Source organism: Emys orbicularis, chromosome 2 (assembly GCF_028017835.1).
Source record: "Emys orbicularis isolate rEmyOrb1 chromosome 2, rEmyOrb1.hap1, whole genome shotgun sequence".
Taxonomy (NCBI): Eukaryota; Metazoa; Chordata; order Testudines; family Emydidae; genus Emys; species Emys orbicularis.
Genome location: NC_088684.1, coordinates 173,838,942 through 173,866,553, shown reverse-complemented (window position 1 = coordinate 173,866,553; position 27,612 = coordinate 173,838,942). Strand labels below are relative to the sequence as shown.

The 27,612-nt window shown below is 43.9% G+C and overlaps 1 protein-coding gene across 1 annotated transcript in view; it reads left to right on the top strand.

Moving 5' to 3' along the window:
- Nucleotides 1-3,241: 3,241 nt before the first annotated feature.
- ANKS6 (ankyrin repeat and sterile alpha motif domain containing 6) overlaps nt 3,242-27,612 on the top strand; it is an 87,114-nt gene continuing 62,743 nt past the window's right edge. Inside the window, exons 1-7 of the mRNA XM_065399737.1 lie at nt 3,242-3,585; nt 6,346-6,845; nt 11,464-11,508; nt 18,610-18,814; nt 19,652-19,758; nt 22,929-23,077; nt 27,335-27,542. Coding sequence (XP_065255809.1) covers nt 3,242-3,585; nt 6,346-6,845; nt 11,464-11,508; nt 18,610-18,814; nt 19,652-19,758; nt 22,929-23,077; nt 27,335-27,542 — 1,558 coding nt within the window. The remainder of the gene's footprint in view (nt 3,586-6,345; nt 6,846-11,463; nt 11,509-18,609; nt 18,815-19,651; nt 19,759-22,928; nt 23,078-27,334; nt 27,543-27,612) is intronic.

The following is a 27,612-nucleotide window of genomic DNA, read 5'->3' as shown; positions in this document are numbered from 1 at the left end:
ACATTGCCATTATGCAGTAAAACAGCTTTAAGACTCGTCTTCGATGAATCAATGAACAGTCTCCACTCATCTGAATCGTGAACGACGTTGAGGGCTGCCATCACACCATCGATGTTGTTGCAGGCTACAAGATCACCTTCCATGAAGAAGAATGGGACAAGATCCTTTTGACGGTCACAGAACATGGAAACCCTAACATCACCTGCCAGGAGATTCCACTGCTGTAGTCTGGAGCCCAACAGCTCTGCCTTACTCTTGGGTAGGTCCAAATCCCTGACAAGGTCATTCAGTTCACCTTGTGTTATGAGGTGTGGTTCAGAGGAGGAGGATGGGAGAAAATGTGGGTCCTGTGACATTGATGGTTCAGGACCAGAAGTTTCATCCTCTTCCTCGTCTGACTCAAGTGAGAATGATTCTGGTGCATCAGGAACCGGCAGTCCTTCTCCGTGGGGTACTGGGCGTATAGCTGATGGAATGTTTGGATAATGCACAGTCCACTTTTTCTTCTTTGACACACCTTTCCCAACTGGAGGCACCATGCAGAAGTAACAATTGCTGGTATGATCTGTTGGCTCTCTGCAAATCATTGGCACTGCAAAAGGCATAGATTTCCTTTTTCTGTTCAACCACTGGCTAAGATTTGTTGCACAAGTGTTGCAGCATATGTGTGGGGCCCACCTCTTGTCCTGATCTCCAATTTTGCAGCCAAAAGAAAGGTGATAGGCTTTCTTAACCATAGTGGTTATACTGCGCTTTTGTGATGCAAAAGTCACTTCACCACAAACATAGCAGAAGTTATCTGCACTGTTCACACAAGTACGAGGCATCTCTGCTCACTTTGGCTAAACAGAAATGTGTCCCTTTGCAAAATCAAACACTGACAAATAAGAGAGTACGACACTGTATGATTTCTAGAGCTGATATAGGGCAATTTGTTCAGCAGAGTGATGTAAGCTTCGTTATGATTGCATCATCCATGACTTCTAGGAATAACATGATGCAATTCATAGCATGTATGACGCAATACCAGCTTCAGATTGCATCATTCATTGTTTTGCCTAAAAAGCAAGTACTGTCCAAACCCAGTCATAGATTTATTCATAGATCCAGTCAAAGATGTATTTTAGTCATTTCTGGTTTAAATTGAGATCCCTTCCCTTTATAACTCACTTATCCTCCGCCATTCCCAAGTCAAGGGTCGTATATACTGATCCAATAGCATATCTTGAAAACTAGAGCCAATCAACAATTTTAAGCATCATTTTCGTTCTCAGTGACCCAGAATTAGTAAAGTTTGACTACATTTATTTCAGAAGCATTTTGGCTGTAGAGCAGTGTTATATCTATCCTGTGAAAGATACTTTATTACTATGTAAAACTTACAAACAAGTTAATTGACTTTGTTCTTGAAGTAATTGATACAATGTAAACAAACACTATAAGCTGTTAAGTGACTTTCACTTCATTCAACGGCTCCTAGGACAGACCCCCACCCTCTGTGATTAAAGGGCCGGGAGTCTCAAATGAATTAGCACACACCCCGAAAGTGGTGAAGACAGTAAATTAAAATATGGTTAAGATATGAAATGTATGCTGATGAATGCTTGATGTACATGAATGGTTAGGGAGGTGCCAGCCTAGAAAGGGAGTATCCATCGGCCGAAGAATGTGTCAAGTGGATGACCAGACAACCCCCGGAGGGTAAACTGGGATCCACCCCATCACCTGGAAGGATGAGAAACACAAACTTTGGACAGTTTGGCGCCACCAGGAATGTGCCCAGGAATGTGCCATCTGCTGATTGAGTCAGCAACAGCAGAATGAAACAGCTCCCATAGACTAACATAGGAATTAAATCCTATAAGAATGGACTCTCAAGACTGATGACTTTGAGTCTCTGGTTCTGCTGCCAACCTCCAGGAGCATCAGGTGCACCTGACACAGACTCGGCTCCATCCTCATGACCAAGATACCTGGCCAGTAACTTGGCATGAGCAACTTCTAGGCTAGTAACTATAACACCTATACAGAACTTGAATGAATGATTGTGTGAATGAATCCATATATATGTGTGTGTGTGTGTGTGTGTAAGGAATAAGTAGTGATAGGAATAAGTAGTCAAACAACGTTGTTTACTTTTATCTTTTGCTTTATCATTATATTTACAATAAATGTGGCATCTTTGCCTTATCCCTCTTAATAAGATCCTGCTGGTTTTTATTCTATTGGTATATTAGGAAAAACTTCCTGTCAGAGTGGTTAAGCACTGGAATAAATTGCTTAGGGAGGTTGTGGAATCTCCCTCATTGGAGATTTTTAAGAGCAGGTTAGACAAACACCTGTCAGGAATGGTGTAGATAATTAGTCCTGCCTTGAGTGCAGGGGACTGGACTAGATGACCTCTCAAGGTCCCCCTTCCAGTTCTATGATTCTACGGGGGAAAAACAGTGAGGACAAGGCACTTCAGTTTGAACAGTGAGGAAAAAGGCCTGAGAAAATGTCTCTGGAATAAGAGCTGGGGCAATATACTCATATGTTTTGCCAAAGTGGGTAAGCAGATCAGGTTGAAAACTTGATCACTATGTGTAACTGACAACAGGGGGAAAGGTTGCATAAGGAACAATGGAAGAAATTCTGCCTAACAGCTTGTGTTTAAAATGTATTTCAAATACTATTTACAATGCTTTGCACTAGTTTCAGTGTTTCCTGTACATAAAAATATTTGTTTACTATAGAAACTATATGGTCTATAGAGACTAATAAAGAAAGAAGATCATTCAGGGTTTCACATACACTAGCCCTGCCATTTACCTCTGTTGAATGGTTTTCCAAATTACAAAAATGTTTGTCTTTATTTGTGTCCAAATTGGAAATGCAGATTTCACAGTAGTAGCAAATTGTGACAGTGCACCCCCAACCATCGCAACGCCTGCCCCAAGAGCTGGGAAAAGGGGAGCGCTAGCAAGTTGTGACAGGCCTTCCCACATCAGTCCCCATTCGCTGCCCCTGGCCCAGAGGACGGGGAAGGCGAGGAGTAGCAAAGCGAGACCGAGAAGCACCAAGGAGCACCAGGCTGTCAGGAACTGCTGCCGGAGCAACCGGGGACGGGAGCGGTGTGTGTAACATTACACCGGCTGCCCTCCCGCGGGCGGAGCGCCGAGCTCTCCTTCCAGGGCAGCGAGGCCCGCGCCGGGGGCGGACGTAGGAAGCGGAGCCGGCAGCTGCCCGGGGCTCGCTGCCGATGGGGGAATGCGGGGTTCCCACCCAGGTCCAGCTGTTTCTCCGCGCCTGCGACCAGGGGGACTACGAGAGCGCCCGGCGCCTGTTGGGGCTGCCCGGGGGCGGCGCGGAGGCGGCGGGCGGCTCCGCTTGCGGGGCGGAGGAGGCGGCGGAGTCCGGGGCAGGCGAGGCGGCAGCGCCTCCCCCCTCGGTGCCGGTGGACTGCACGGACGAGGCCGGCAACACGGGGCTGCAGTTCGCCGCGGCCGGAGGCCACGAGCAGCTGGTGCGGTTCCTGCTACGCAAAGGGGCCTCGGTGCAGAGCCGGAACCACTACGGCTGGAGCCCACTCATGCAGGCGGCCAGGTAGGGCCGGGCGCTGCCCGTATCCGCTCCCGCGCAGCCACTGAGCATGCTCCGGCCGCCCGAGCGGCGCCTGGGGCATCTCCCGAGCCCAGCGCTAGGGCGCCTGGGGATCGCCCTGCTCAGGGGCCGGGGGGTGAGGGCGGCTAGAGCGCAGGGGTTTCCTGCAGGACAGAGGTTGGGTCGCAGTGGCCTGTGCAATGTCTCTTCTCTAGCAGAACGGCTCCTATTGGGGCTGCTCCCGCCCCGGTTTGACCTGGCTTTGGTGTTTATAAAGTGGCCCTGTTCTTTCTTCATTTCAAGGAAGCCCGTTAGAAAACAAAACAACCCCCAAGAGCAGAGGAAACCTGGGGGAGTGGTCAGTTCAGAGCAGAGACATTCCTTTCTGAACATCATCAAGTCTTGGAGTGTGTCTGTTCCTCCACTTACCCTGGCTAGAGCCCATAATAAACAGGGTTAGGGTTGCCAACTTTCTAATCACACAAAACGGAACACCCTTGCCCTGCCCTTTCTCCAAGGCCCCGCTCCACTCACTCCATCCCCCTCCCTCTGTCACTTGCTGTCCTCCACCCTCACTCACTCATTTTCACTGGGCTGGGGCAGGTCCCTTTTCGACCAGGTATTCCAGTTGAAAACCAGACACCTGGCAATGGTCCCTCCATCCCAGCGCTCCTCCTGGGGAGCGCCAGCAGTGCTGAATTGGTTCCTGGGGGATATTGGGTTTTATATAAATGGAGAAATCAGGCTTATTATAACAGAAGTGCATATTTTATCACAATCTGATCCAAAATAAATACTTTCCTTATATCTGTACTCTCAGAGTATAAGCTTAACATCAAATCCTGTGTGGAAAAGGAACAAATTATTTTATGCTAATTGATGACACACATTGATCACTCGCAAATGCAAATTCAAACACCTAATTAAATTTACCATAACTCAACAAAGTTAAACATTTCTGGTTAACTTGTGTGTGTGTATGTGTATATATATATATATATATATATATATATATATATGTGTGTGTGTGTGTGTATGTGTATATATATATATATATATATATATACATACACACACACAAGTTAACCAGAAATGTTTAACTTTGTTGAGTTATGGTAAATTTAATTACGTGTTTGAATGTATGAGTGTGTATATATATACATGAATTACCAAAAAATACTCTTATGTGACAAATATTAAATGATAATAATTACTGTGGGAAGAAAGGGGCAGATGATAAATGGGGTAGATGATACATGTTATACACTCAGCTACTGGTAGCAAAATCGGACAGGGAGGCATTTCCTGGCTATGCTGTCATTGCTTCTCCTCCTGGAACTTAGGAAAACCTCTTTTATCAGGAGCTCACAAAGGGGAGAGTGGGGAGGAGAGAAGGTGAGGCAAGAATGAGGGACATATCCTGATTCTTATGATATAAAAAATATCCTGGTAGTGTTTAAACAAACAAAAGAAACAACAAAATAACCCCCCCCACACACACAAAAAAACCCAACAAAAACAACAACAACAAAAACTTGCCTGTTTCCAATCTCCTGCAGGATACGGAGACTGAGATATTTATTAAAAGCCCCATGCATTTGAAAACAAAATTATTGTACTTGAACATTTCCCCCTTCCTTTTGATTTGTACACTGAATGCTAACTCTTCCCTTTTCTAGCATCTTTCACCACAGCCAAGCTTAGGTCTTTCTGGCTCACCCCCAATAATAAATATTATGAAGTTGGAACTTTTTTGTTTTTGCCCACAGAATGGTTAAGAATCTCTCTCATTCTCGCAGAGCTATATTGGCTCTGCAGAGCTCACAGCAGTAGAAGCTTATTTATAGGAAGGAAAATTGAATTTGAAGTTTTGAACTACTGGGCCAGTTGTTAATTGGACTGGTAATTTAAAAGAAACAAATAAAACCTCCATTCTAAAATTTCAAAAGCTTGGGGTGGGGAGAAGTTTATGGTGAAGAAAGATTTCTATTTGAAAAGTGAAATAACCCCCCTAAAAGTGACTATGGGTACGTCTACACTACCCGCCGGATCAACAGGTAGTGATCGATCTATCGGGGATCGATTTATCACGTCTAGTGTAGACCCGATAAAATCGATCCCCGGTAGCTCTGCCGTCGACTCCGGAACTCCACCGCGGCGAGAGGCGGAAGCGGAGTCGACAGGGGAGCGGCAGTGGTCGACTTGCCGCCGTCCTCACGGCCAGGTAAATCGACCTAAGATACGCCGACTTCAGCTACGCTATTCGCGTAGCTGAAGTTGTGTATCTTAGGTCGACCCTCCCCTCCCCCAGTGTAGACCTAGCCTATGCCTGAACATAGAGATTTATAATGGAAATACGTGTGCACAGTGGCAGGTCATCCAGTAGTGGTATTAAAACAATACTTCTATTTTTTTAGGCCCTGATTCAGGAAATCCCTTAAGTATGTGTAGTATTTTAAGCATGTGAATATTCCCATATTGAACTCACATATATTTAAATGCCCTCTTGATCTGGGACATTTGTGTTTTGTCCAGATCTTTATAGTTCTGTGGATTCTTCTAAATCCTAATGTCAGAGGATGGGGGTTGGGCAGTGGTGATAGTCTTGAGTCCAAATGGTACATTTTCAGTTGATGTAGGTATCTTATGAGAGTTTAGCATACTGGATAACTGCTGCAGCAAAATTTTCTCACATGCTCTCTATAGGAGATATTTGTTACAGTAGAATTGGTTCTTTTTTCAATTCTTTTTCCTCCTCTTAAGGTTTGGACATCTAACTGTGGCTCACATCTTGTTGGAGAATGGTGCTGATCTCAATGCACAGAATAAGCTAGGAGCCAGTGTACTTACAATGGCTTCTAGAGGTGGCCATGTCAGTGTCGTGAAATTGTTGCTGGAATCTGGAGCTTTTGTTGATAATTATGACCATTTTAATACCAGTTTGGTTGACAACAGCAAAGAGGAACTGCCTGATATAACACCACTAATAGCAGCTGCCCAGCATGGATATGAGGCAGTGGTGCACTTGCTACTGGACTGGGGAGCTGATTGTAATTACACTGTGAAGACTGTGGGCTGGAGTCCTCTAATGCTGGCAGCTGTTAGTGGAAAGCTGAGCTTGGCACAACAACTCATGGACAAGGGAGCCAATCCTAATCACCTAAATGTGCTGCATAAAACACCTTTTGAAATCTCCATTGGCTTCAAACATAAAGACATGAAAGATTATTTGGAATCACTAACAACAATCAGACCCCTGACAGGTATGGGCTACTATTCTTTTAGTTTCCTTTCTGCAGGGTTTAGGTTAGACATTTTGAGACATAAGAACGAAAGAGGTAGTTATTAATGTACATTTTATACTTTGAGGCACAGGGCTCTTGATCTAGATGTTCTTGGAGTGGATTTACTCACCTTTGCCTGCAAGCAGGTTTTCTCCAAATAATATGGAGGCATGTTAGTATTTCCATAGTTTTATGGCAACAAGACTGTGAATTTGACTTGAAAAATTAAAACAAAAAAATCGGTGTTCCAAGCGGGATCCTATTTGTGCTCTTTTAGGGGAAAATAAAAATATTTATCCAAAGGGTCAAAGATGTTGAAAAATTGAAGACAATTCAGAGAAGAGCTACGAGAATGATTCAAGTCTAGAAATCCTGCCTTGCAGTGAGAGACTAAAGGAGCTCAGTCTTATTAGTTTAACAAAGGGAAGGTTAAGAGGTGACTAGATCAAAATCTAAATACATCTACATAGGGACAAGAAATCTTATACAGGGGGCTCTTTTCTTTAGCAGACAAAGGCATAGTAATGTTGGAATGGAATGTCTAAATGGAAATAAGACAATTTTTTAACAAAGAGAATAATTAACTTTTGGAACAGACCACCAAAGGATGTGGTAAATTCTTTATCAGTTCAAGTCTTTAAAGCAAGATTGAATGTGTTTTTAAAATATATACTGTAGTTCATCCATAAATTTCTGGGTCTGATGCAGGAATTATTGGGCAAAAGAAATTATGCCAGCAAAATTTATGTCGCTCAGGGAGTGTGTTTTTTCACACCCCTGAGTGACAAAAGTTGTGCTGACATAAGTGCTAGTGTAGACAAGGCCTTAATCCCTGCCATACACTGGGGTCTAGCTATATACTCTCGAAAGGGGCAAGGCAGCAGAAAGGGACACTCACATGAGTTTTGCAGCTCTTAAATATTTGCTAATATGCTGTAAGATGGCTGGCTGATGTGCCCGGTGAGGGAAGGAGAATTCACCCCCTAAACAACAGTACACTTCAAATTTTCTTCTCAGGGTTTTCTTAAATACACAACATTAAAACAAAAACAAAATATTCTGGCTGCCCTACAGGGTGTTGTCTTAACCCTTGTCTCCAGGGCTTCACAGTCCTTATATGCTTTTGTCCAGGGGGTCTCCAGCTCAGGCTTTCTTCCAGCCAGCTGCAGTTCCCTGTAGGTGTCTTCCTATTTGGCCTTTTACTTGACAGGTGCAAGGAGTCCCCCTTTCCAGGTCCTTTCCTGACCCGGGGTCTCTCCTTTCTGGCCCTTTGCCTAAGAGTTAGGAAGCATTCTATACAGTTTCCTCTAGTGCATGTGACTAGGACCAGGTATTACGTTCAACTACTGCTCCCAGTTTTAAAGAGTCCAAGGAATTCTCATTCTTCCTTTGGTTTCTCTTCTCAGCATTTGACTCTATGCAGTATTTTGGAATTACTCCCTGTGAAGTCCAGTTATGGACAGAAAACTGTCTGTGTAAAAATGGCAACTTCTAACTTAGTAGTTCTGTCCACCTTTTCTTGATTTCATTTCAAATATATCATTACTTTATACTTCTGTTAGCACTGAAGTGCCAATAATGCTTTGGAAGAGGGAGCTGGATTTATTATCTGACTTGTATACACAAAACAGAATATATCACTTTTTTCCTTAATTATGTGGTGCCAACAGTTCCTAGAGACTTCAGAGATTTATGAAGACAAACACCATGTCCTAAAAAACTTAAAATTGGAATAATTTCATATGCAGAATTTTTATCCTCTGACTGCCAGATGCTGGGACTGGAGAGCAGGGGATGGATCACTTGATAATTTCCCTGTTCTGGTAATTCTCTTTGAAGAATCTGGCATTGGCCACGGTCGGAAGACAGGATACTGGGCTAGATGCACCATTGGTCTGACCCAGTATGGCCATTCTTACGTTCTTTTATCATTGATAAAAGGATGGAGATGATGGCCTTGGAAAGGGGGTTTAGAAAAATATTTTTTTTATGTGAACTGAGCAAATTTGATGTGGAAATCCATGAGTAGAAATGAAAATGGAATCCCACAAAGCCATTTTTTAGCTATGTTTCAGAGTAGACTTGCACTTTGGGGAATATTTACCCAGTGCAGAAGCTCACACATTTTATCCCAGAAATTCACACTAATGCTTTGAACCTTATTGTGGGCCTTCTGAAGTGAATGTCATCCTTTAACAGATATTTTACTCTTCCAGACACATTACTGTATAAATTTCAAGATTTCTTTTCCTTATACAGAATAGATGTTGGGTGGCAAACAACTCTACTGGTCCTTTATACGGTTTGTAGTCCTGCTCCTGCACTGAGAACCCTGCAGGTGGACCTCTGCTCCCACAGGGCCTATATTCGTTTCTTTGTGCTTTCTTCTTTACTGATCAAATAGAAGCCCGAATGTACATTTTGGAATAAGATAATTATATGTAGAATATTGTGACGGGGGTCCCACGGAGCCACACTGAGGTTACTCAGTTAGGGTGAACTGCAAAGAATGGGGCAGACAATCTGCAAAGCTGGTGGATATTCCAATACTTAGATTTACCAAGCCAGCATAAAACAGCTTCTATAATATATTACTGTTTACCCAGAAGCCAACGACACAGGTCCCTTAAAGCAGTGGTCACCAACAGGTCAATCGCGATCAACTGGTCGATCCTAGAGGATCTCCCAGTCGAATGCGATCTCTGGTGGTGTAGCGTGGCTGCCGCTAAGGCAGACTCCCTGCCTACCCTGGCCCCACACTCTCCTGGAAGCACCATACCTGCAACTCTCATTGGCCGGCAGAGCTGTGGGGGTGGTGCTTGCAGAGAGGAGCAGTGCGCGGAGTCACATGCTCTGCCCCTCCCCCCCAGGGCGCGTTGGGCCCTTCCAGGAGCGGTGTGGGGCCGGGGTAGGCAGGGAGCCTGCCTTAGCCTCGCTGCGCCTGCCGCCTGCCGCCGACTGGGAGCTGCCGGAAGTAAGTGCTGCTTGTGGGAGGCCACACCCCAATCCCCAGCCTGAGCCTCCTCCTGGAGCCAGCACCTCATAGCCTCTCATTCACCCCAACCCCCTGCCCCAGCCCTGACCCCCTCCCAGAGCCAGCACCCTGTACCCCTTCGTGCAGTCCAACACTCTGCCCCAGCCTAGAGCCCCCTCCTGCACCCAAACTCCCTGCTAGAGCTTGTACCCCTCACCCCCTTATGCACCCCAACCCCCCTGCCCCAGGCTCAGCCCAGAGACCCCTCCCACACTACGAACCCCTTGGCCGCAGCCCAGAGCCTGTACCCCTTCCCGAACCACAACCTCCTACCCCAGCCCGGTGAAAGTGAGTGAGGGTGGGGGAGAGTGAGCAACGGAGAGGGGGGGATGGAGTGAGTGGGGCAAGTCTTTGGGGAAGGGGCAGGGCCTTGGTGAAGGGGCGGGGCAGATCTTGGGTTGCCCTTAGATTCAAAAAGTGATCTTGGGCGTAAAAAGGTTGGAAACCACTGCCTTAAAGCAACCCAGCCTCAGGCCTCCACCCAGACACCCAAGTCAAATATGATGAGCATTACTGAAAATCTTATTCATCATATAAGAAAGTTCTACCAATCCCAAAGGATCGGACACATTACCTCTCAGGTTCAGGAATACTTCAGATCTTACCCAAATATACGCTTACAGCCAATCCTTATTAAGTAAATTAAAAATTATTAAAAAAGAAAATAGAGAGACTATTGGTTAAAAGATCAATATACATACAGACATGAGTACAGTTCTGAGATCAGATTCATAGGAGAGATGGTGAGCTTTGTAGTTGCAAAGAGTTCTTTCAGAATTAGTCCAATGTCTATATTCAGGGTGATCCAGATGAGACTGGAGATCTCAATCTTATGACTTAAGCTTCCCCTGCATGAAGCATCAAGCAGATCTGAGAGAAAAAAAGGATTAGGACCCAAGGGATTTTTATACAGTTCCAGGCCTTCTCTTGACAGCTCGGAGTCCTCAGGCGAAGATTCGTCAATCATGGAGACTTTGAAGTAGACCGATTTCCTAAGCATCACCAGTAATTAGCTACACAGATTAACATAAGGCAATTTATCCGTTAGGCAATTTATCACAAACTTTAAAGAGACATATAGACAATGACATATTTCACCCCAGATTCATCTAAATGTTAATATTCCCTTTTGATCTCTGAATCAATATCTATTGTGACAGAGAGGAACTGTCTGTTTACATGGGTAACATCTAATAAGATATAAGTAAACATACAATTAGTATCACTTCTAATTCTCTAACAATACAGGTTTGCATTTCACAGTTCTAGCCTATGTAACATGGAATGGCCCTAATTACCATTTACATACTTTTCTAACATGTCTCTAAAGGTTGACTCTGGGTCATTTAGCCTGCGAGCCGCTTAACCCTTTCTGGCCATGCGTCACACTTTGTATAAGATTTGTTGCAATTATATAACAGTGGTAGCAACAATGATTTGCATGGTCATACTCTAATCAGATAACATCACAAATATATTTTTACTTTTTATGCTAAACTAATTGTACTAAAAAATTTTAGCTACATGACTCAAATTTTAATACAGATATTTGTATTTTCTCAGATAATGACAAGAGGCAACCTGATGTCTTTCATGCTTTGAAAATGGGTAAGCATTAAAAAAAATTCACCACCAAATCTGTTTCTTGAGACTGTAAGGCAGGCTTACTTGCTAACATGGAAAATTGAAACAGTGTGTACTGGAGTTATAGGCTACTTTGCCCTTTCCTTACTATTTAGATAAAGATATGAACAAAAGCTACATCAGTGCTTAGCGTATCAAAGGACTCAAAATCAGAGGTTCTGACAAGCTAAAAAAGACATTCACTGCCTGTGATTCCTTTGACACACTGGGAGGATATCAAAATGAGAAATCCACTCCGACATTTTCAGGACTCAATTACAAGTAAATAACAAGGTGGATGGGGTGACAGTCAGCAAGAATTCTTCCTGCAGTGTTGCAGGAGGACAGGACTGTAACAAGAGCTGTGCCATGCTGATTCTGTCAGTCTTTCAAAGTTTGTATATAGTCCCTCAGTTCCTGCCAGTAGACTAGATGATGTGTAACTAGATTAATCTACCTTTGCCCTGGCTGAGACTGATGACAGGCTGTCAGGGGATGATGGGGTGGGTGCTGATGTCCCAACTGGTATTGACAATCAACTTCTCTAGATGACAACACTGGAGTATCTTCTGTATCTTCACGAGACCCCAGCAAGTCCAGGACATGGCTATCAACCTGGGTGAGGCTTTGAACCTGTAGACTCCATCAGTACAGGAAGAGATCTATGCATTCTTGAGCATGGCCTTGATCAAACTGACCATCTACATACAACCTTCTCTGATATAAGTGTTATCAAGAAGTATAACACTTAGGAACACAGTATAACACAGAGGAAGCACCCACCAGTGACTGGAAAGATAAGCAGACAAGAAATTAAAATCCAGTGCACACAGCGAATAGACTACCCAAACAAAGTCAAAACAGATAAATTAAAATATTTCAGCCTTATGCTGATCAGTAAAAGTCAGCAGTCAACCATTCATGCAAAATGAGTTACCTAGTCTACATCATAGCAACCTGGCTTTCTGACACCATTTTCCCCATGCTAGGTCACTTGGGCCCACCAACCCAGTCCACAGAATGCAAATTAGTAGATGATGTAGCCATAATTCTCACTTCCAGATTCAAGTTCAGGAAATATATACTTGAAACAAAATCTTTGCAGTTCATCTATCTGACCTATAAGACCAGGGACAAATCCAGACTGGATAGCTTGCTAATCCACAGACCTTTGGAGACCAGTGACTTTTTAGAAGAGCAGCTTGAGATGCTATTTGATATAGTAATGAAGAGCTGAAGATCTGTTGTCATGAAAAACCAACATTCAAATGGATGATGCCACAGATGCAGCAGTACAAAATCTCTTATCCCTGCTATCAGGTGGGTTCTTTACCTTTCTTCTGCAAACCTGAGGTGGTGTGGTCTAGGTCATTCAGGACAACAAGTCTGTAATATACTGTGTCATCAAGCAAAGAGGAGCAACAATAACAAAGTGTTTTGGCACTCAACAGTGAAAAAGTTCTTGAAGGGTCTAGCTAATGTTTTTCTACCAGTCAAAGACCCAGTTACCATCTGGGATCTGATGCTCACTAACCTATCTATAAAAAGAGGCTTCCTGATGATGGTGACATGAATAAGGAGAGTAAGTAAACTATAGAGTCTTATGCCTGACACTCCATTTCCAGTTTTTCACAAGACCATGGTTGTTATACATACCCACCCCAAGACCTTAACGAAATAATTAACTTTCTGGTGTGTGTGTGTTTCCCATAAGCTTCATGCACACCGTGAAGAAGTTAGGCTTTACACTGTGGATTTTAAGAGAGCTTTGAGTTATTACGTAGATAAATCTAGGGTGTTTAGAAAATTACTTAGATTTCTTTTTATTCCATATGTGAAACATTGTAAAGGAAATGTCATTGCTTCTTGACATCTGTCCAGATGGATTAAATTGTGCACAGAGACTTGTTTGCATTTTAGCTAGTGTTCCCAAATTAGACGGACTTTGGGCTAATTCAACAGGAAGTACCTCCTGTGGTTGTCTTCATCACGGTCAAACTGAGAAGCATAGGATTATGTTTACACAATGATAATACCTAGATTTACCTCCAGATCTGATGCTAGGTTTGGGAGAGTGCTTTTACAATTGATGTTCAGTTAAAAACTCTTCAGCCCGCTTATCTCTGGAGTTCGTACTGCTTGTCAAACTAGCAGTACTGAATATGGGCAGAGACTACTCTGACAAAGAAAGGGATGATACTTGCCAATAACTGCACATCTTCAAGGGTGTTGCTTCCCTACATTCATGCTAACCACCCATCTTCCCTTTTTTTTCTCAGGGTATGTCTACACTACGAAATTAGGTCGATTTTATAGAAATCGATCTTTAGAAAGCAATTTTATACAGTCAATTGTGTATGTCCCCACTAAGCACATTAAGTCGGCGGAGTGCGTCCTCAATACCGTGGCTAGCATCAGCTCACGGAGCGGTGCACTGTGGGTAGCTATCCCACAGTCCCCGCAGTCTCCGCTGCCCTTTGGAATTCTGAGTTAAGCTCCCAATGTCTAATGGGGCAAAAAGATTGTCGTGGGTGGTTTTGGGCACATGTCATCAGTCTCCCTTCCCTCTTTCCCTCTCTCCCTCCCTCTATGAAAGCAATGGCAGACAATCATTTTGCGCCTTTTTTCCTGGATTACCAGTGCAGTCGCCATAGCATGGCAAGCATGGAGCCTGCTCAGCTCACTGCTGCTGTCGTGAGCATTGTAAACACCTTGCGCATTATCCTGCAGTATGTGCAGAACCTGGCTAGGACCTGCCAGCATGAGGGGGATTGTGAGGAGGACATGGACACAGACGTTCCTGAAAGCACGGGATGAGGCAATTGGGACATCATGGCAGCAGTGGGGCAGGTCGATACAAAGGAACGCTGATTCTGGGCCCGGCAAACAAGCACAGACTGGAGGGACCGCATAGTGTTGCAGGTCTGGGATATTTCCCAGTGGCTGCGAAACTCCTGCATGCGTAGGGCCACTTTCCTGGAACTTTGTGAGTTACTTTCCCCTGCCCTGAAGCGCAGGAATACCAAGATGGGACCAGCCCTGACAGTTGAGAAGGGAGTGGCGATAGCCCTGTGGAAGCTTGCAACGCCTGACTGCTACTGGTCAGTCGGGAATCAATTTGGAGTGGGCAAATCTACTGTGGAGGCTGCTGTGATCCAAGTAGCCAATGCAATCACTGACCTTCTGCTAACAAGGGTAGTGACTCTGGGAAATGTGCAGGGCATAGTGGATGGCTTTGCTGCAATGGGGTTCCCTAACTGTGGTGGGGCGATAGATGGAACCCATATCTCTATCTTTGCACCGGATCACCTTGCCAAGTACGTAAACTGCGAGGGGGTACTTCTCAATGATGCTGCAAGCACTGGTGGATCACAAGGGAAGTTTCACCAACATCAACATGGGATGGCCGGGAAAGGTGCATGACGCTCGCATCTTTAGGAACTCCGGGCTGTTTGAGCAGCTGCAAGAAGGGACTTTCTTCCCAGACCAGAAAATTACCATTGGGGCTGTTGAAATGCCAATAGTTATCCTTGGGGACCCAGCCTACCCCTTGCTCCCATGGCTCATGAAGCCGTACACAGGCAGCCTGGATAGTAGTAAGAAGCAGTTCAACTATAGGCTGAACAAGTGCAGAATGGTGGTACAGTAGAATGTGCCTTTGGACGTTTAAAAGCTCGCTGTTGCTGTTGCTGACTAGGTTAGACCTCAGCACAACCAATATTCCCATTGTTATTACTGCTTGCTCTGTGCTCCATAATATCTGTGAGAGTAAGGGGGAGACGTTTATGGCGGGGTGGGAGGTTGAGGCAAAATGCCTGGCGGCCAATTTTGAGCAGCCAGACACCAGGGCAATTAGAAGAGCACAGCTAGGCGTGCTGCACATCAGAGAGGCTTTGAAAACCAGTTTCATGACTGGCCAGGCTACGGTGTGACAGTTGTGTGTGTTTCTCCTTGATGCAAACCTGCCCCTTTGTTGATTTTAATTCCCTGAAAGCCAACCACCCTCCCCCCTTCGATCACAGCTGGCAAAGGAAATCAAGTCACTATTGTTTTGAAACCATGCATTCTTTATTAATTAAAAAAAAGTGAGATAACTGACAAGGTAGCCCGGGTGGGGTGGGGGAGGAGGGAAGGACAAGGCCACATTGCTTATTGTAGCCACACAACAAATCAAAACTGTTTGAATGACAGCCTTCTGTTGCTTGGGCCATCCTCTGGAGTGGAGTGGCTGGGTGCCCGGAGCCTCCCCCCTGCATTCTTGGGCATCTGGGTGAGGCGGATATGGAACTTGGGGAGGAGGGCAGGCGGTTATACAGTGGATGCAGCAGTGGTCTGTGCTCTTGTTGCCTTTCCTGCAGCTCCACCAGACGCCTGATCATGTCCGGTTGCTCCCCCATTAGCCTCAGCATTGCCTTCTGCCTCTTCTCATCGTGCTCACTTAATGCTTTCCTGGCCTCTGTCACTGAATGCCTCCATGCATTCAGCTGTGCCCTATCAGTGTGGGAGGACTGCATGAGCTCGGAAAACATGTCAACACGAGTGCAGTTTTTTCGCCTTCTAATCTGTGATAACCTCTGGGACAGAGATGATAGGGGGAGCATAGAAACATTTGCACCTGTGGGGGGATAAAAAGGGAGAGTAGAATTTAAGAAGATACATTTCTGAGAAGAAAAGGGAGACTCACAGTGAATCAAGCAATTCACAGCAGACAGCACATGTGCTTTAGGTACAAGGTCGCATTTTGCCTTTTATATTGAGCACCTGCCGGTATTGTGACACATCACACACGGCTGGGCAACAGAATTCAGTTTCCAGGCAGCCATGGTAAGCCAAAGGGTACGTGGGGTTGGCTTCTAACGCCTTCATAATATGTTGGAATGGTTTCAAACTGCAGCACCCTCCTTTCCCAGAGCAAGCAATGCCGGTTGGGTTTGCCATTTAAAAGGAGGGGCTGTGGTTTTCGGGTGGATGTGCAGGACACCCCTCCCCCAACCCCACTGTGTGGCTATTCTCTGGGATGATCGCTTCACCCCTCCCCCCACCCCGTAGCTATTCTCAGGGATGATCCCTTTTAGCCAAGTTCAAACAGCCCTGCATAAATGGGGTCCTTTTACTGTTCCCTTACAAAAATTCCCCTATTTCAACCAGGTGACCATGAATGATATCACTCTCCTGAGGCTAACACAGAAAGATATAGACCAAATGTTGCTTGAATGCGACCAAAACCCAGGACCATTCGCTGCCATACTTTGTGCTGCAATGATTCCAGACTACTTGCTACTGGCTTGGCGTGGTAAAGTGTCCTACCATGGAGGACGAAATAAGGCAGCCCTCCCCAGAAACCTTCTGGAAAGGCTTTCAGAGTACCTCCAGGAGAGCTTCATGGAGATGTCCCTAGAGGATTCCCGCTCCATCCCCAGACACGTTAACAGACTTTTCCAGTAGCTGTACTGGCTGCGAATGGATCCCAATTCTTCAGGGCAAATCAAACATTAAACACAATTGCTTTTATCCCCTGTAGTGTAGTTACAAATGTGCACTCACCAGAGGTGCCTTCTCTGGCTCAGGGTCGGAACCCGCCTTGGGAGGGTATTGGCTCCAGGGTGATGAAAACGTCCTGGCTGCTGGGGAGAATGGATTCTCCGCTTGCCTGCTGCACATTCTCCTTCTCCTCCTCTTCCTCATCCACAAAATCCTCCTCCCTGTTGCGTGAGACTCCCCCCTTGCAGGTGTCCACGGACAGTAGTGGGGTAGTGGTAGGGTCCCCCCCCAGAATGCCATGCAGCTGATAATAGAAGCGGCATGTATGGGGCTCTGACCCGGAGCGACCATTTGCCTCCTTTGTCTTTTGGTAGGCTTATCTGAGCTCCTTAACTTTCACGCAGCACTGCTGTGTGTCCCTGTTGTAGCCTCTCTCCACCATGCCCTGTGCGATTTTGGCATATATATTAGCATTTCTTCTTTTTGATCGGAGTTCGGCCTGCACAGATTCTTCTCCCCATACAGCAATCAGATCCAGTGTCTCCCATTCGGTCCATGCTGAAGCTCGTTTGTGATTCTGGGGGGACTGCATGGTCACCTGTGCTGCTGAGCTTGCCACGCTGACCAAACAGGAAATGAAATTCAAAATTTCCCAGGGCTTTTCCTGTGTACCTGGCTAGTGCATCGGAGTTGAAAGTGCTGTCCAGAGTGATCAAATTGCAGCACTCTGGGATAGCTCCCGGAGGCCAATAACATCGAATTGTGTCTGCATTACCCCAAATTTGACCCAGAAAAGTCGATTTTAGTGCTACTCCCCTCGCCGGGGAGGAATACAGCAGTCGATTTTAAGAGCCCTTTAGGTCAACAGAACGGGGTTGGTTGTGTAGACACATTGCTTATAAAATTGACCTAACATGGCTAAATTCGACCTAACCTCATAGTGTAGACCAGGGCTTAGAGTCATCTCAAATCTGTTAAGATGCTAGAGTACAGTAGAAGTAACAAGGCCCCAGTGGCTAACAGGCTCCTTTGTGGTAAAGTTTCGACACCACGTTCAGTCATGAAAGTGAAACAGGATTTTAGGCCTGTTTTAAGTACAAATCCAAGTGAAACCTTAACTACAGAGTCAGTACCAATGTCTCTATAATATTTAATGTACACATTTTATACACCTGCTCTAGGGATTTATCCTTGGAATTATGGGATAGTGCGGTGGTGCACAGGAAAAGACTGGAGGGAGCACTTTGTATGGATACACTCCGCCTGTTTGTGCAAAACAGGACAGATACGCTGATCAGTTGAAGGAACAAATAGCACTACAAATTCTTAGCTGTAACATTTAAACTTTGAAATAGTGCAGTTCTCTAATGTAGATGGAACTATAGTGTATGTGAAGTAATAATATTTTTGTTGATGTTGCTATTTCATTTAGTTTTCATAGTACAATACATTTTAAAGGTGATATATATTTTGTTTCTTTATTTTTCTTTTAAAGTAAGAATATTTTGTCAATGTTAGCAAATCAAAATATATATTAATTTAGAGGCTGAGAAATTGTCTATTCCTAATATACAGCATTATTATGTTTTGTGACTTTCTTCATAGGAAATTTTCAGCTGGTTAAAGAGATTGTGGATGAAGACCCAAATCAAGTTAATATTATTAATGGTGATGGTGCTTCTCCACTGATGATTGCAGCTGTAACTGGACAGTTGGATCTTGTACAGCTGCTTGTTGAGAGAAATGCTGACATTGACAAACAAGATAATGTTCATGGCTGGACAGCCCTAATGCAGGCCACATACCATGGGTAAGTGATTTCCCCCCTTGATTAGTGGTAGGAGAGGGTTTATTCTACTTCCTAGATATGGATACAAAAGTAATCAGTTAGATATTGGCTCAGAATAGCAGAGGGCAAGCTAACTAAAAATTCTATATGCCGATGCCAAGGAACAATAAGTCCTATGCTGGTGAGAAACACCAGGCCTCTCTTAGGTGCTGAAACTTGTGGTATTGTTGATGTGATTTTCCTCAGTGCTAGCTTCAAAAGAAGCTTCAGTTTTGGTATTGGGACCCTCAGGTTTCTCTAGCAGGTCCTATCTCCAGTAAGTGGCTTGGAGACCCAGGGTACCAAGCTGGTACCAAGTGGAAGCCTGTCAGTGCAGAGTAGCACTGGTTCAGAAGCCTCAGTCTCTAGTTCCATCAACCACTCTTCACCCCAAGGAGAATAAGAGGAGGAAAGTTCTTAGGGAGCCCCAGTTATTGAACCAGAACTCTCTTATGAAGAAACAGCAGAAGAAGAAACATCGCGACTATGGATCCAAGAATTGAATGGCAGATCTGGGGACTTCAGTGCTGGAGACGCTAAGTGCCAAACTGGTTCTGCAGATAGCCAGGAGCATTCTAATTTGTTGCAAAGATTTTGATGTGAGGGTTCCACTGTTTTCCCCCATCAGAAGTGACGCCTCACTTTCTATGTTAGAGGGTTCCTTGCTGGTGCTAGTCCCACAGAATTGAGAGCCACCTATGTTGTCTATAGACAATATCTGGACAAATTCTAATTCAGGAAAAAGAGCGTGCCATAAGAGGGAAGAGATGGAACATTAGCACTCTTTCACATATGTGACCAATTTTTTTTCCCTTAAAGAAATAAAGAAGTTGTTAAGTATTTGTTGAATCGAGGAGCTGATGTCAATCTACGTGCAAAAAATGGATACACAGCCTTTGACCTGATAATGCTACTGAACGATCCAGGTATGTTATGTCATAGAGCCCAAAGGAAATGCTTGCAATGACAGCACATGCAACAAGGAAAACATCCCTTCTAATTTAGAAAATACATTTGAGTTGTAGAAAATAATCTCTCATGAGTTCCATGTGACAGAGAGAGATTATTTTCTAGAAACAGTATGCTTATTGGATTAAACGGTCAGATAGAAGTATACAGAAATTTATGGGTTATAACTTGTCCTGCTGCCTGATTTTTCAAGTGTGGTGTCAAAATGCAGTGTTTGTGTCACCAGTGTCTTTTCAGTGATGTTGAATTATGATGGCCCAAAGACACTCCTGTGACATCACTAAAAATATAGAGCAAAAATATAGAATAATTATGAAAGTGAAAGCTTCCATTTGCATAGATGGCTTAGTAACCAACAGTAAAGGGAAAGGAAAGAGAGTGTGCCATCATCTGGAAAGTGGTGAACTCCTGGGCAAATCTCTTTTTTAGCTCTGTAAGATCGAGTAAAAGTCACATTTCAGCAGTCCAACATTTTTTTTTTGAAAAACATCCTAGAAAGAAAGGAAAAACACCTTAAATGAGGCTTTGGTAAAATGTTTTTAGTGTGTTTCTATTAAGCTGTCAAATAAACCACTTTAGCTTACATTATTTGGCACTTTTCTGTTATTCTTACCTGTATCTGAACTGGCTTTTCTGAAGCCAAAGAATGCTGTTACTGATGGAATTAACTTTTGCTATCTCTGTATTTCCTTCACTCCATCCGAGAGAGAGAATGAACAAACAGGCAGAGGACCTCTTTAAAAAAACCAACAAAAAAACAAGGAAGGTGAAAAAAACTGAACACTAAATAGTTCTTAGTTCTGGTATCACCAGTTGACTATCTAGTGTTGAATGGTAATCATTAGAGGTGTACTGACATCTTGATTGGACAGTGTTCCAAGCTATACTGTGGGTTATTGACAGTACATATCTGCCTGTGACATGTCGCAGTGTCACAGGCAAAAATGTAGAGAAAGAAAATTAATTCAGAAATGCTACTGCTTTGACAGGTCCTTGGCACTCGTGCTGATACAGTGTGGGCAGGGAGCAGAGAGGAGGACTGCAGCAGAAGCCTGGGTGATCTGCAGGCAGTTAAACACTCAAGCTCACAGATCCCAGTCAGCTGGCAGAGCACTTCCCACTCCATGATCTTTTCAATTCAGGGCATCACAACAGAGACTCCTTTTTCAGCTGTGTTCTCTAAAGTTTCCCACTATTGCAGCATCACTAGTGGGAGCTCTGGTGTACACAAGGGACTGAAGGCTGTCAGTTCTTTAATCACTGACAAGTACCTGCACCTTCTCTGGATTGGAGCTCTCACTAGTAGAGCTGCACCCAGGGCAGCAATAGTGGGAAATTTTAGGGAAAAAAAAATCTACTGAAGTGTTTTTTCTTGTGGTGAATGTCAACTTGCAGAGCTGATGAAGGTTTCCGGTTTTCTACCCAGTCAGGCTACTGTGTAGGCCAGTTCTTTCCTTCTGAAAGTTTCTTCTGGTTCTGCTGGAAATAAAGTTTTAACGAACTTTTTTCCAGCATCAGCACTGCAAAGACACACCTATTTAGTTCCAAATACAAAATGTCCTTTTTCCCCCTAATAAATCATGTTATTCCACTCCTTGTGCTTACTAACTCTGGACACTCAAGTATCCCTCCCAGCCACTGTCAAGTCTTCCACTAGTCCATCTCCCCTTAGATCTTCCTGTCCCCTTCCACTGCAGCATGTAAAATAATCTGGGATGAGATCTTCAAAAGCACCTAAGTTAGCAAAACCAGTCCCATTGAATGTCCTAGCTCCCTTAGGTGTTCCTAATGCCCTTGGATCTTGTCTTTGTGACACGTTACTGCTCGGCAACCAAAGTGTGAGTGTACAGTGCACTAGTTTGCTGTGCAGTAACATCCCATATGGACACTGCTACAGTGCACAAAAGGTCCACAGTGCGCTTTGACATATGGCTCTTTGAAACAGCTGGCCACACAGTAACATAGACAAACCCTTAGACACTTTTGCAAATCCCATCTCTAACCCTTGTGTATTTCATTAAAAACTTTGGGGGAAATCCTGACCCCAGTGAAGTTAATATTAAAACTCCTGTTGTCTTCAGTGCTGTCACGGACCCACACTTTGTTTTTAGAACACTTATTGCCAGTATAAAATATTACTTTGCTAATGTATGTCTCGCTTGTGGTTTGTTCTCCTCTGTCTTTCCCCTTTTATTCACTCCACTTTGTTTTTTTCTGCTTTGTGTCTTGGTGTATTCTCCATCATTTTCACTATCTTGTTTCCCATAGATTAATTTTTACACAGTGTTTAATGGCTTTTAAAATGTGCAATTTATTTTTTCTCTAGATTCATTATTGTAATTTTTTTTGTCTCCCAGATACTTTTTTTTATTCTGTCTCACTCTTCAGCATTTTTTCTCTTCAGGAGTCTCTCTTTCTTTCCCTCATTTTGCCTTCCCATCTTCACCCTTATATTCATTCTTTCTTTCCTCTCCCTCTTTTTTCTGTTTTTTCCCTCCTTTCTTTCTTCCACTTCTTTTCAGTCTCTTTGTTGTTTAATCTGAGCATTGCTCTTCCCTCTGGAATTTGTCTTCAAACTTCCTATCTCCAACCTATGCTCAAGGAAAGAGAAAAGAATATCCTTTCTCTCTGCTCTCTTCTTCTGTCTCAGGTGAGAAAAAGTAGCTTCTCGATGTTTTTCTTAGCCCCCATCAAGCAACTGTCAGGTTCATTTGTTAAAGTGCTCTTGATTCTGACTGAGCGGAGCGCTCTTCTTGCTGTTCAATACTCTTTAGTCTTGTTCTAGTGAATCAAGCACTGATAGTGCTTCTGTAGATTTGGTGGTATAAGTACCACTGTGTAAGTCAGCAGCTCACTGAGCGCAGGGCCACCATTCAATATTTGTGGTCAATCCACCTTTGTATCTGAATGTTATGGAAGTTTCACTTGGAGAAGAATAGAGAGGGAGGGGAAAACAGGGAGCCCTTGGCACCAGAACTTTAGACGTATGTGTCTGGTGCTGTTGCCTTACACTCTCATAGGATGCATAGGAGAAGCTTCAGCACATCAATCCTGGATATATATTTGAGATGAAGGGACATTTACAAGTAAAACAAAACAAAACAAAAACTAATTTTGTTTTCTCCAGACACAGAACTTGTACGTCAACTAGCATCAGCCTGCATGCAAGTAGACAAAGACAAGGGTAAGCAGAACAACAAATCATCTTTGCCCTGTTCTAGAAGTAGGCAATCTTTAAATACCCCGATGTTGCCAGATGACAAGGGAGGATTAAAGGTAAACAAATTTCATATGTACTCTCTCTTTGATGATTTCTGCATAAATAACAAATATACAATTTACTCTAAGGTATGAAGTGTGGAAAGTCACCACACGGAAGTGTTTTAGACCTAGGACATAACTAACATATTTGCTTTCTGCAAGCCAAGTATGCATTAGTCCTTTCTGATTTTCTAAGATGTGGATTGTGGTAGACTTTTTGGCTGCTGGAGTGGTGGTAAGGAGATGGGGTGGCACTGTTTCTTTAATTTTAGAGGACAGTTGATATAAGCACCCTTACAAAGAAACTTATTCCAGAGTGGGAAAAGTCACTGTGTAGTTAAGGTTATAACTGAGTTTCCATTTTAATCCTGATTTTAGTTCTCATTCTGAAAAAAGTTGTATTGGCCTAAAATTGGTTAGGTTACATCTACAGCCAAGTTAGCATTTTTCTACAGCATTCAAAGTGAATGGGATAGGGGGTTTAATTAGTATTGTGAGCGAAAGAGGGGGATGTGGGCTGCTCTTATGTTGACAGTAAAATCAGTTCGCTTCACTGCAGAGTTTGCAGCTCCAGCTCTGCCCATCCCCTCTCTGCCAGAGGAGGAGGCTGGGACAGGGCAGAGGTGTAACAGTAGGGAGCACCAGAGCACTGCTCCATGCTCTGCAATAGAGGGAACTGCTCTAAGTGTCAGTGCTGGGCCAGCTATTTGGCTCCAAGGCTCAGGGCTCATGTGAGGAAAGTCCCTGCCCTGAAAAAAAGGGGACATTAGCAGAGTTCATCTCTGAGAGTGGTGTCAGATCTACATTTCATCCTCTTTCTGTGGTCTCACCTGCTGCATCAAGGGTAAGGTGATGGGACCATTCAGACAGCCCCACCATACTGTCCCCCCGTAACAGTCCCAGGGGTTAGAGTTGTGATTTATATCCTCCCAGGTAGTGCTGTATTCCCTCTGCCTGGAACTGCAGGTGAGTCACCAGCTGGGGGAAGCTGTTAGAGGAGCTGGGCTGGCACTACTGCACTAAAGTTAGTTTTAGAGGCAAGGTGTCCATGTGCCAGACAGCTGAAGGTGCTGTAGGAGGAATATTGATACCAGCTCCACTCCTCCAGCAGCATGCAGGATAGGGCTGAACGCTGCATTCCTTACAGACCCTCAGCTTCTAGCTCCTCCCTCTCTTTGTTCCCTCCAGGCTCCCTGCTAGGCTCTGAGGGGGCAGGGAGAGGAAGAAAGCAGGTGGTAGCTGCAGCTCCATCAAGAACGGAGATCTCAGCTCTATTATATAATGGAGTCTGTGCACTCATGTTTGCATTCCATGCAGGGATCAGAGTAGACTCTCGAAGATGAAGAGTATAACTAGGAGCTCTTTGAGTGGGACCCAGGATCCCAATATGGTTGCAGAGGAGGCAGCTAAGCTGGGTTGGTAAAAGGAGGAACCTCAGGGTGAAGGGCCTTCTGCATCAGATATGCAGCTTTCTATTGTAAAATGTATTGACGAAGGCTAAGTTTTGTAGGCTGGTGAAATATGGATTCCATCAAATGGCTCCTGCAAAATTTGGGAAGCACAATTATTTAACTACCTCAGTATCTGGTGCATTGGCCGTCTGGATCACATGCTGCTGTAATGCACTATTGCCCTGCAGACTTCACCACAACGGCACTGATTGAATATTTCATTCCCCAAATGAGACTCAGCTGATTGGTAATTATCCAGAACAGCTGTCTTTCACAGAGCAATTCCCATTTTTTTGCAGAATAAGGGGAGCTCTCATACTTGTGATCTGGTACTGTAGTACTGCACTACAGAGCAGACACTTTATCCTGAAGTTACATACCCGCTGCAGTTTAGCCCAGGTTTCAAGAACAATTCTGCCCCGCCAGCCTGTGGTTGTGCGCCAAACCCACAAGTGGCATGCCATCTACAGAAGATCTGCGAATAGCGTATAAGGCCATCTACTCATACCCCAACCACCACTACTTACCTGTTGTTACATGAATGCTCTGAATTGCTGGTCTTGGCTCTTTCTTGCCAGAGTTACTCTCAGAACAACCACCACTGCCATCTTGCCACTCACTTTCAGGGACCTTGCTGAGCAAGGAACGAGAACAGAGCTTTCATCCTGGCTTCCATTTTTGAGGAAAAGGACAGGAAACGGTGCTGGCATCAGGGAATTAATGGGATTTACCCCCAGAGAATTATGGGAGTTTGACTTCTCTTCTGAGTTTTGAGAACTTCAGGTAGCTGTACTGGAACTGCAGAGAAGGTAGACAGAGGGCAGATGGACTGCACTGGTGTAGTATAGTGATAGTGTTGATGTGAGACAAAGCTGTACCTGAAACAGCCTGGCTAATATGGACATGGTACACTGTAGATACTCACAGAGGAGCCATCCCACCAATTTAATTCCCAATTGTTCAGTTATCCCATGTAGGCAAGGCCTTTGGAAGATGTTAATAACTGCACAATATTGCTCATTATGTTGCTGTGTAATGTACCTTATGAAAATAAAATTATTCACTTACCATCAAGTGATGTACTTTGACCCAGTATCTCCTCTCGTTGTCCTTGTAACAGTGACCAGGCTAAAACTGCCCAGATCTGCAGGATCCACAGTAGTCAGAGAAAGCTAGGCGTCACCGCTTCTCCTAGTGTCTCTGAACTGTCGTATCCTGTTCATCAGGTCCCCAGCTTACTACAAAAAACTCTGTAGGGTTTGCCTTGAAGCTCCAGTCCTTTCAATCCTTTTGCAAGCACCAATAAAAGTATATGGATGTTGGTAGAAAAAGTATTAAAATACAATCAGAGCCGTCCCTGGGGTAGGGCAAATCGGGGCGACTGCTCCGAGCCCTGCGCTTTGGGAGGCCCTGCTGTCCAGTGCGATTGGCCGGCGAGGTCAGTCCCTGAAGAGACGAATCCGTGACTTCCACCCCCGGTCCCACACCCCCTTAGGGATGGCCCTGTCTACCATAATAAGTTCCTTTGCTCAAGAAGTACAAAGAATTTTTTAAAAATAGGTAATACGCATCCCAGTTTCATCAACCTTGTGCTCTAATGCAAAACCTTAACAGCGATCTATGTATTGTTAAAATAGAATAACTTTACACACATATTGATGTTATGATAGTAAGATGTGCTAGATCTTGATACTGGAGAGCATGACGTTAGAGTATGAAGTTGTGAGTTGATTGGAAGATTAAATACTTAGCACTGTAGTTTTAAAACTTCCCAGCCAAAGTACCTGAGTAAATGCACATGCTTTGCTTTCACAGACAACTTGACTATAGTGGGGGAAAAATATGGAAAACTATTGACTAGGTGCAAAAATTGACAAGAGGTAAATCTCATCCCTTCAAATTCACAATTTGACAATGAATTTCCTGTGATAGAAAAAATGTGGCGGGAGACAGGGATAGATTTTAAAATGGAGCTTGAAAATTCATTCATTCATTAATTCATTTAGATGTATTCTACTTCAGTGTAGCTTTATATACCTTATATTTTATAATATGTTAAATTAGTTTTACTTTTTACTAATTTAAAAAATACTTTAAATCAAATGTTCATGTTAACACAAACAAACCTGTAATTTTTTATACATCTATATTATCTATATCTACCTGTATCCGTACATATAGCTGCAATTCAGTCTAGGGCAGAGGTTCCCAAACTTTTCTTATTGTGTAACCTCTTCCAGATCTACTAGCTGCCCATGTAACCCTCATCACTGATACTTTGTGTGCTCTTCTTAACACCACATGTCTTTAGCCATCTATCCATATTTCACTGTTACATACAGATAAATACCCCCTGACTAAGTTCTGAGCTCAGACTGGACAGTTGCTGGGCAACTGAACCCGCACTATACAGTGATTAGAGGTGAAGGCTCTGTACGTCAGCGTCTCTGTGTATCTGTGCTCTCATTGGTACATCTTGAAGTAAATTAACTACCATATTTTATATAACAAATTCCCATGGAGTTTTAAAGCTTCATCTGAGTAATCTATTATGAAAATGCAATAAATAAAATAATTAATAGATAAAATCCAGCATTACACAATTTCTCCTGTGTATCCCCCAGTGATGTCTTGCGTACCCCCAGGGGAACCCCTGGTCTAGGGTATCGGGTGACATTGGTAAACTGCTGTAATGTCAACTCTTGTAGTATATCACTAAAACTCCTTGCCAGAATTATAGCTTTGTGCGAAACTGAATTAATGTAACATTTCTTTTACTTATATGTTAGAACAAAGTTGTCCTGTCTTCTCATCCCCCTAGTCATGGTGGAGCAGGATGTCCAATAGATTCCGTAAGCTGAAGTTGACCCAAACATTGCGTCATGGATTTTCCACCAGTCAGTCTGTGCCTTTTACTGATGAGCCCGAATCATCTCTGAATTCCACAATAAAAGCCACTTCACAGCCTGATGTGAACAACTCTGGAAACTGTGATGCTGCAACAGCTTGGACCACAAATATCAAAGCTAGTGGTAAAGTCAGAACTGCTTATATGATATATGGGAAGTGTTTTATCATCTGGTAGTTTACATGGTACCA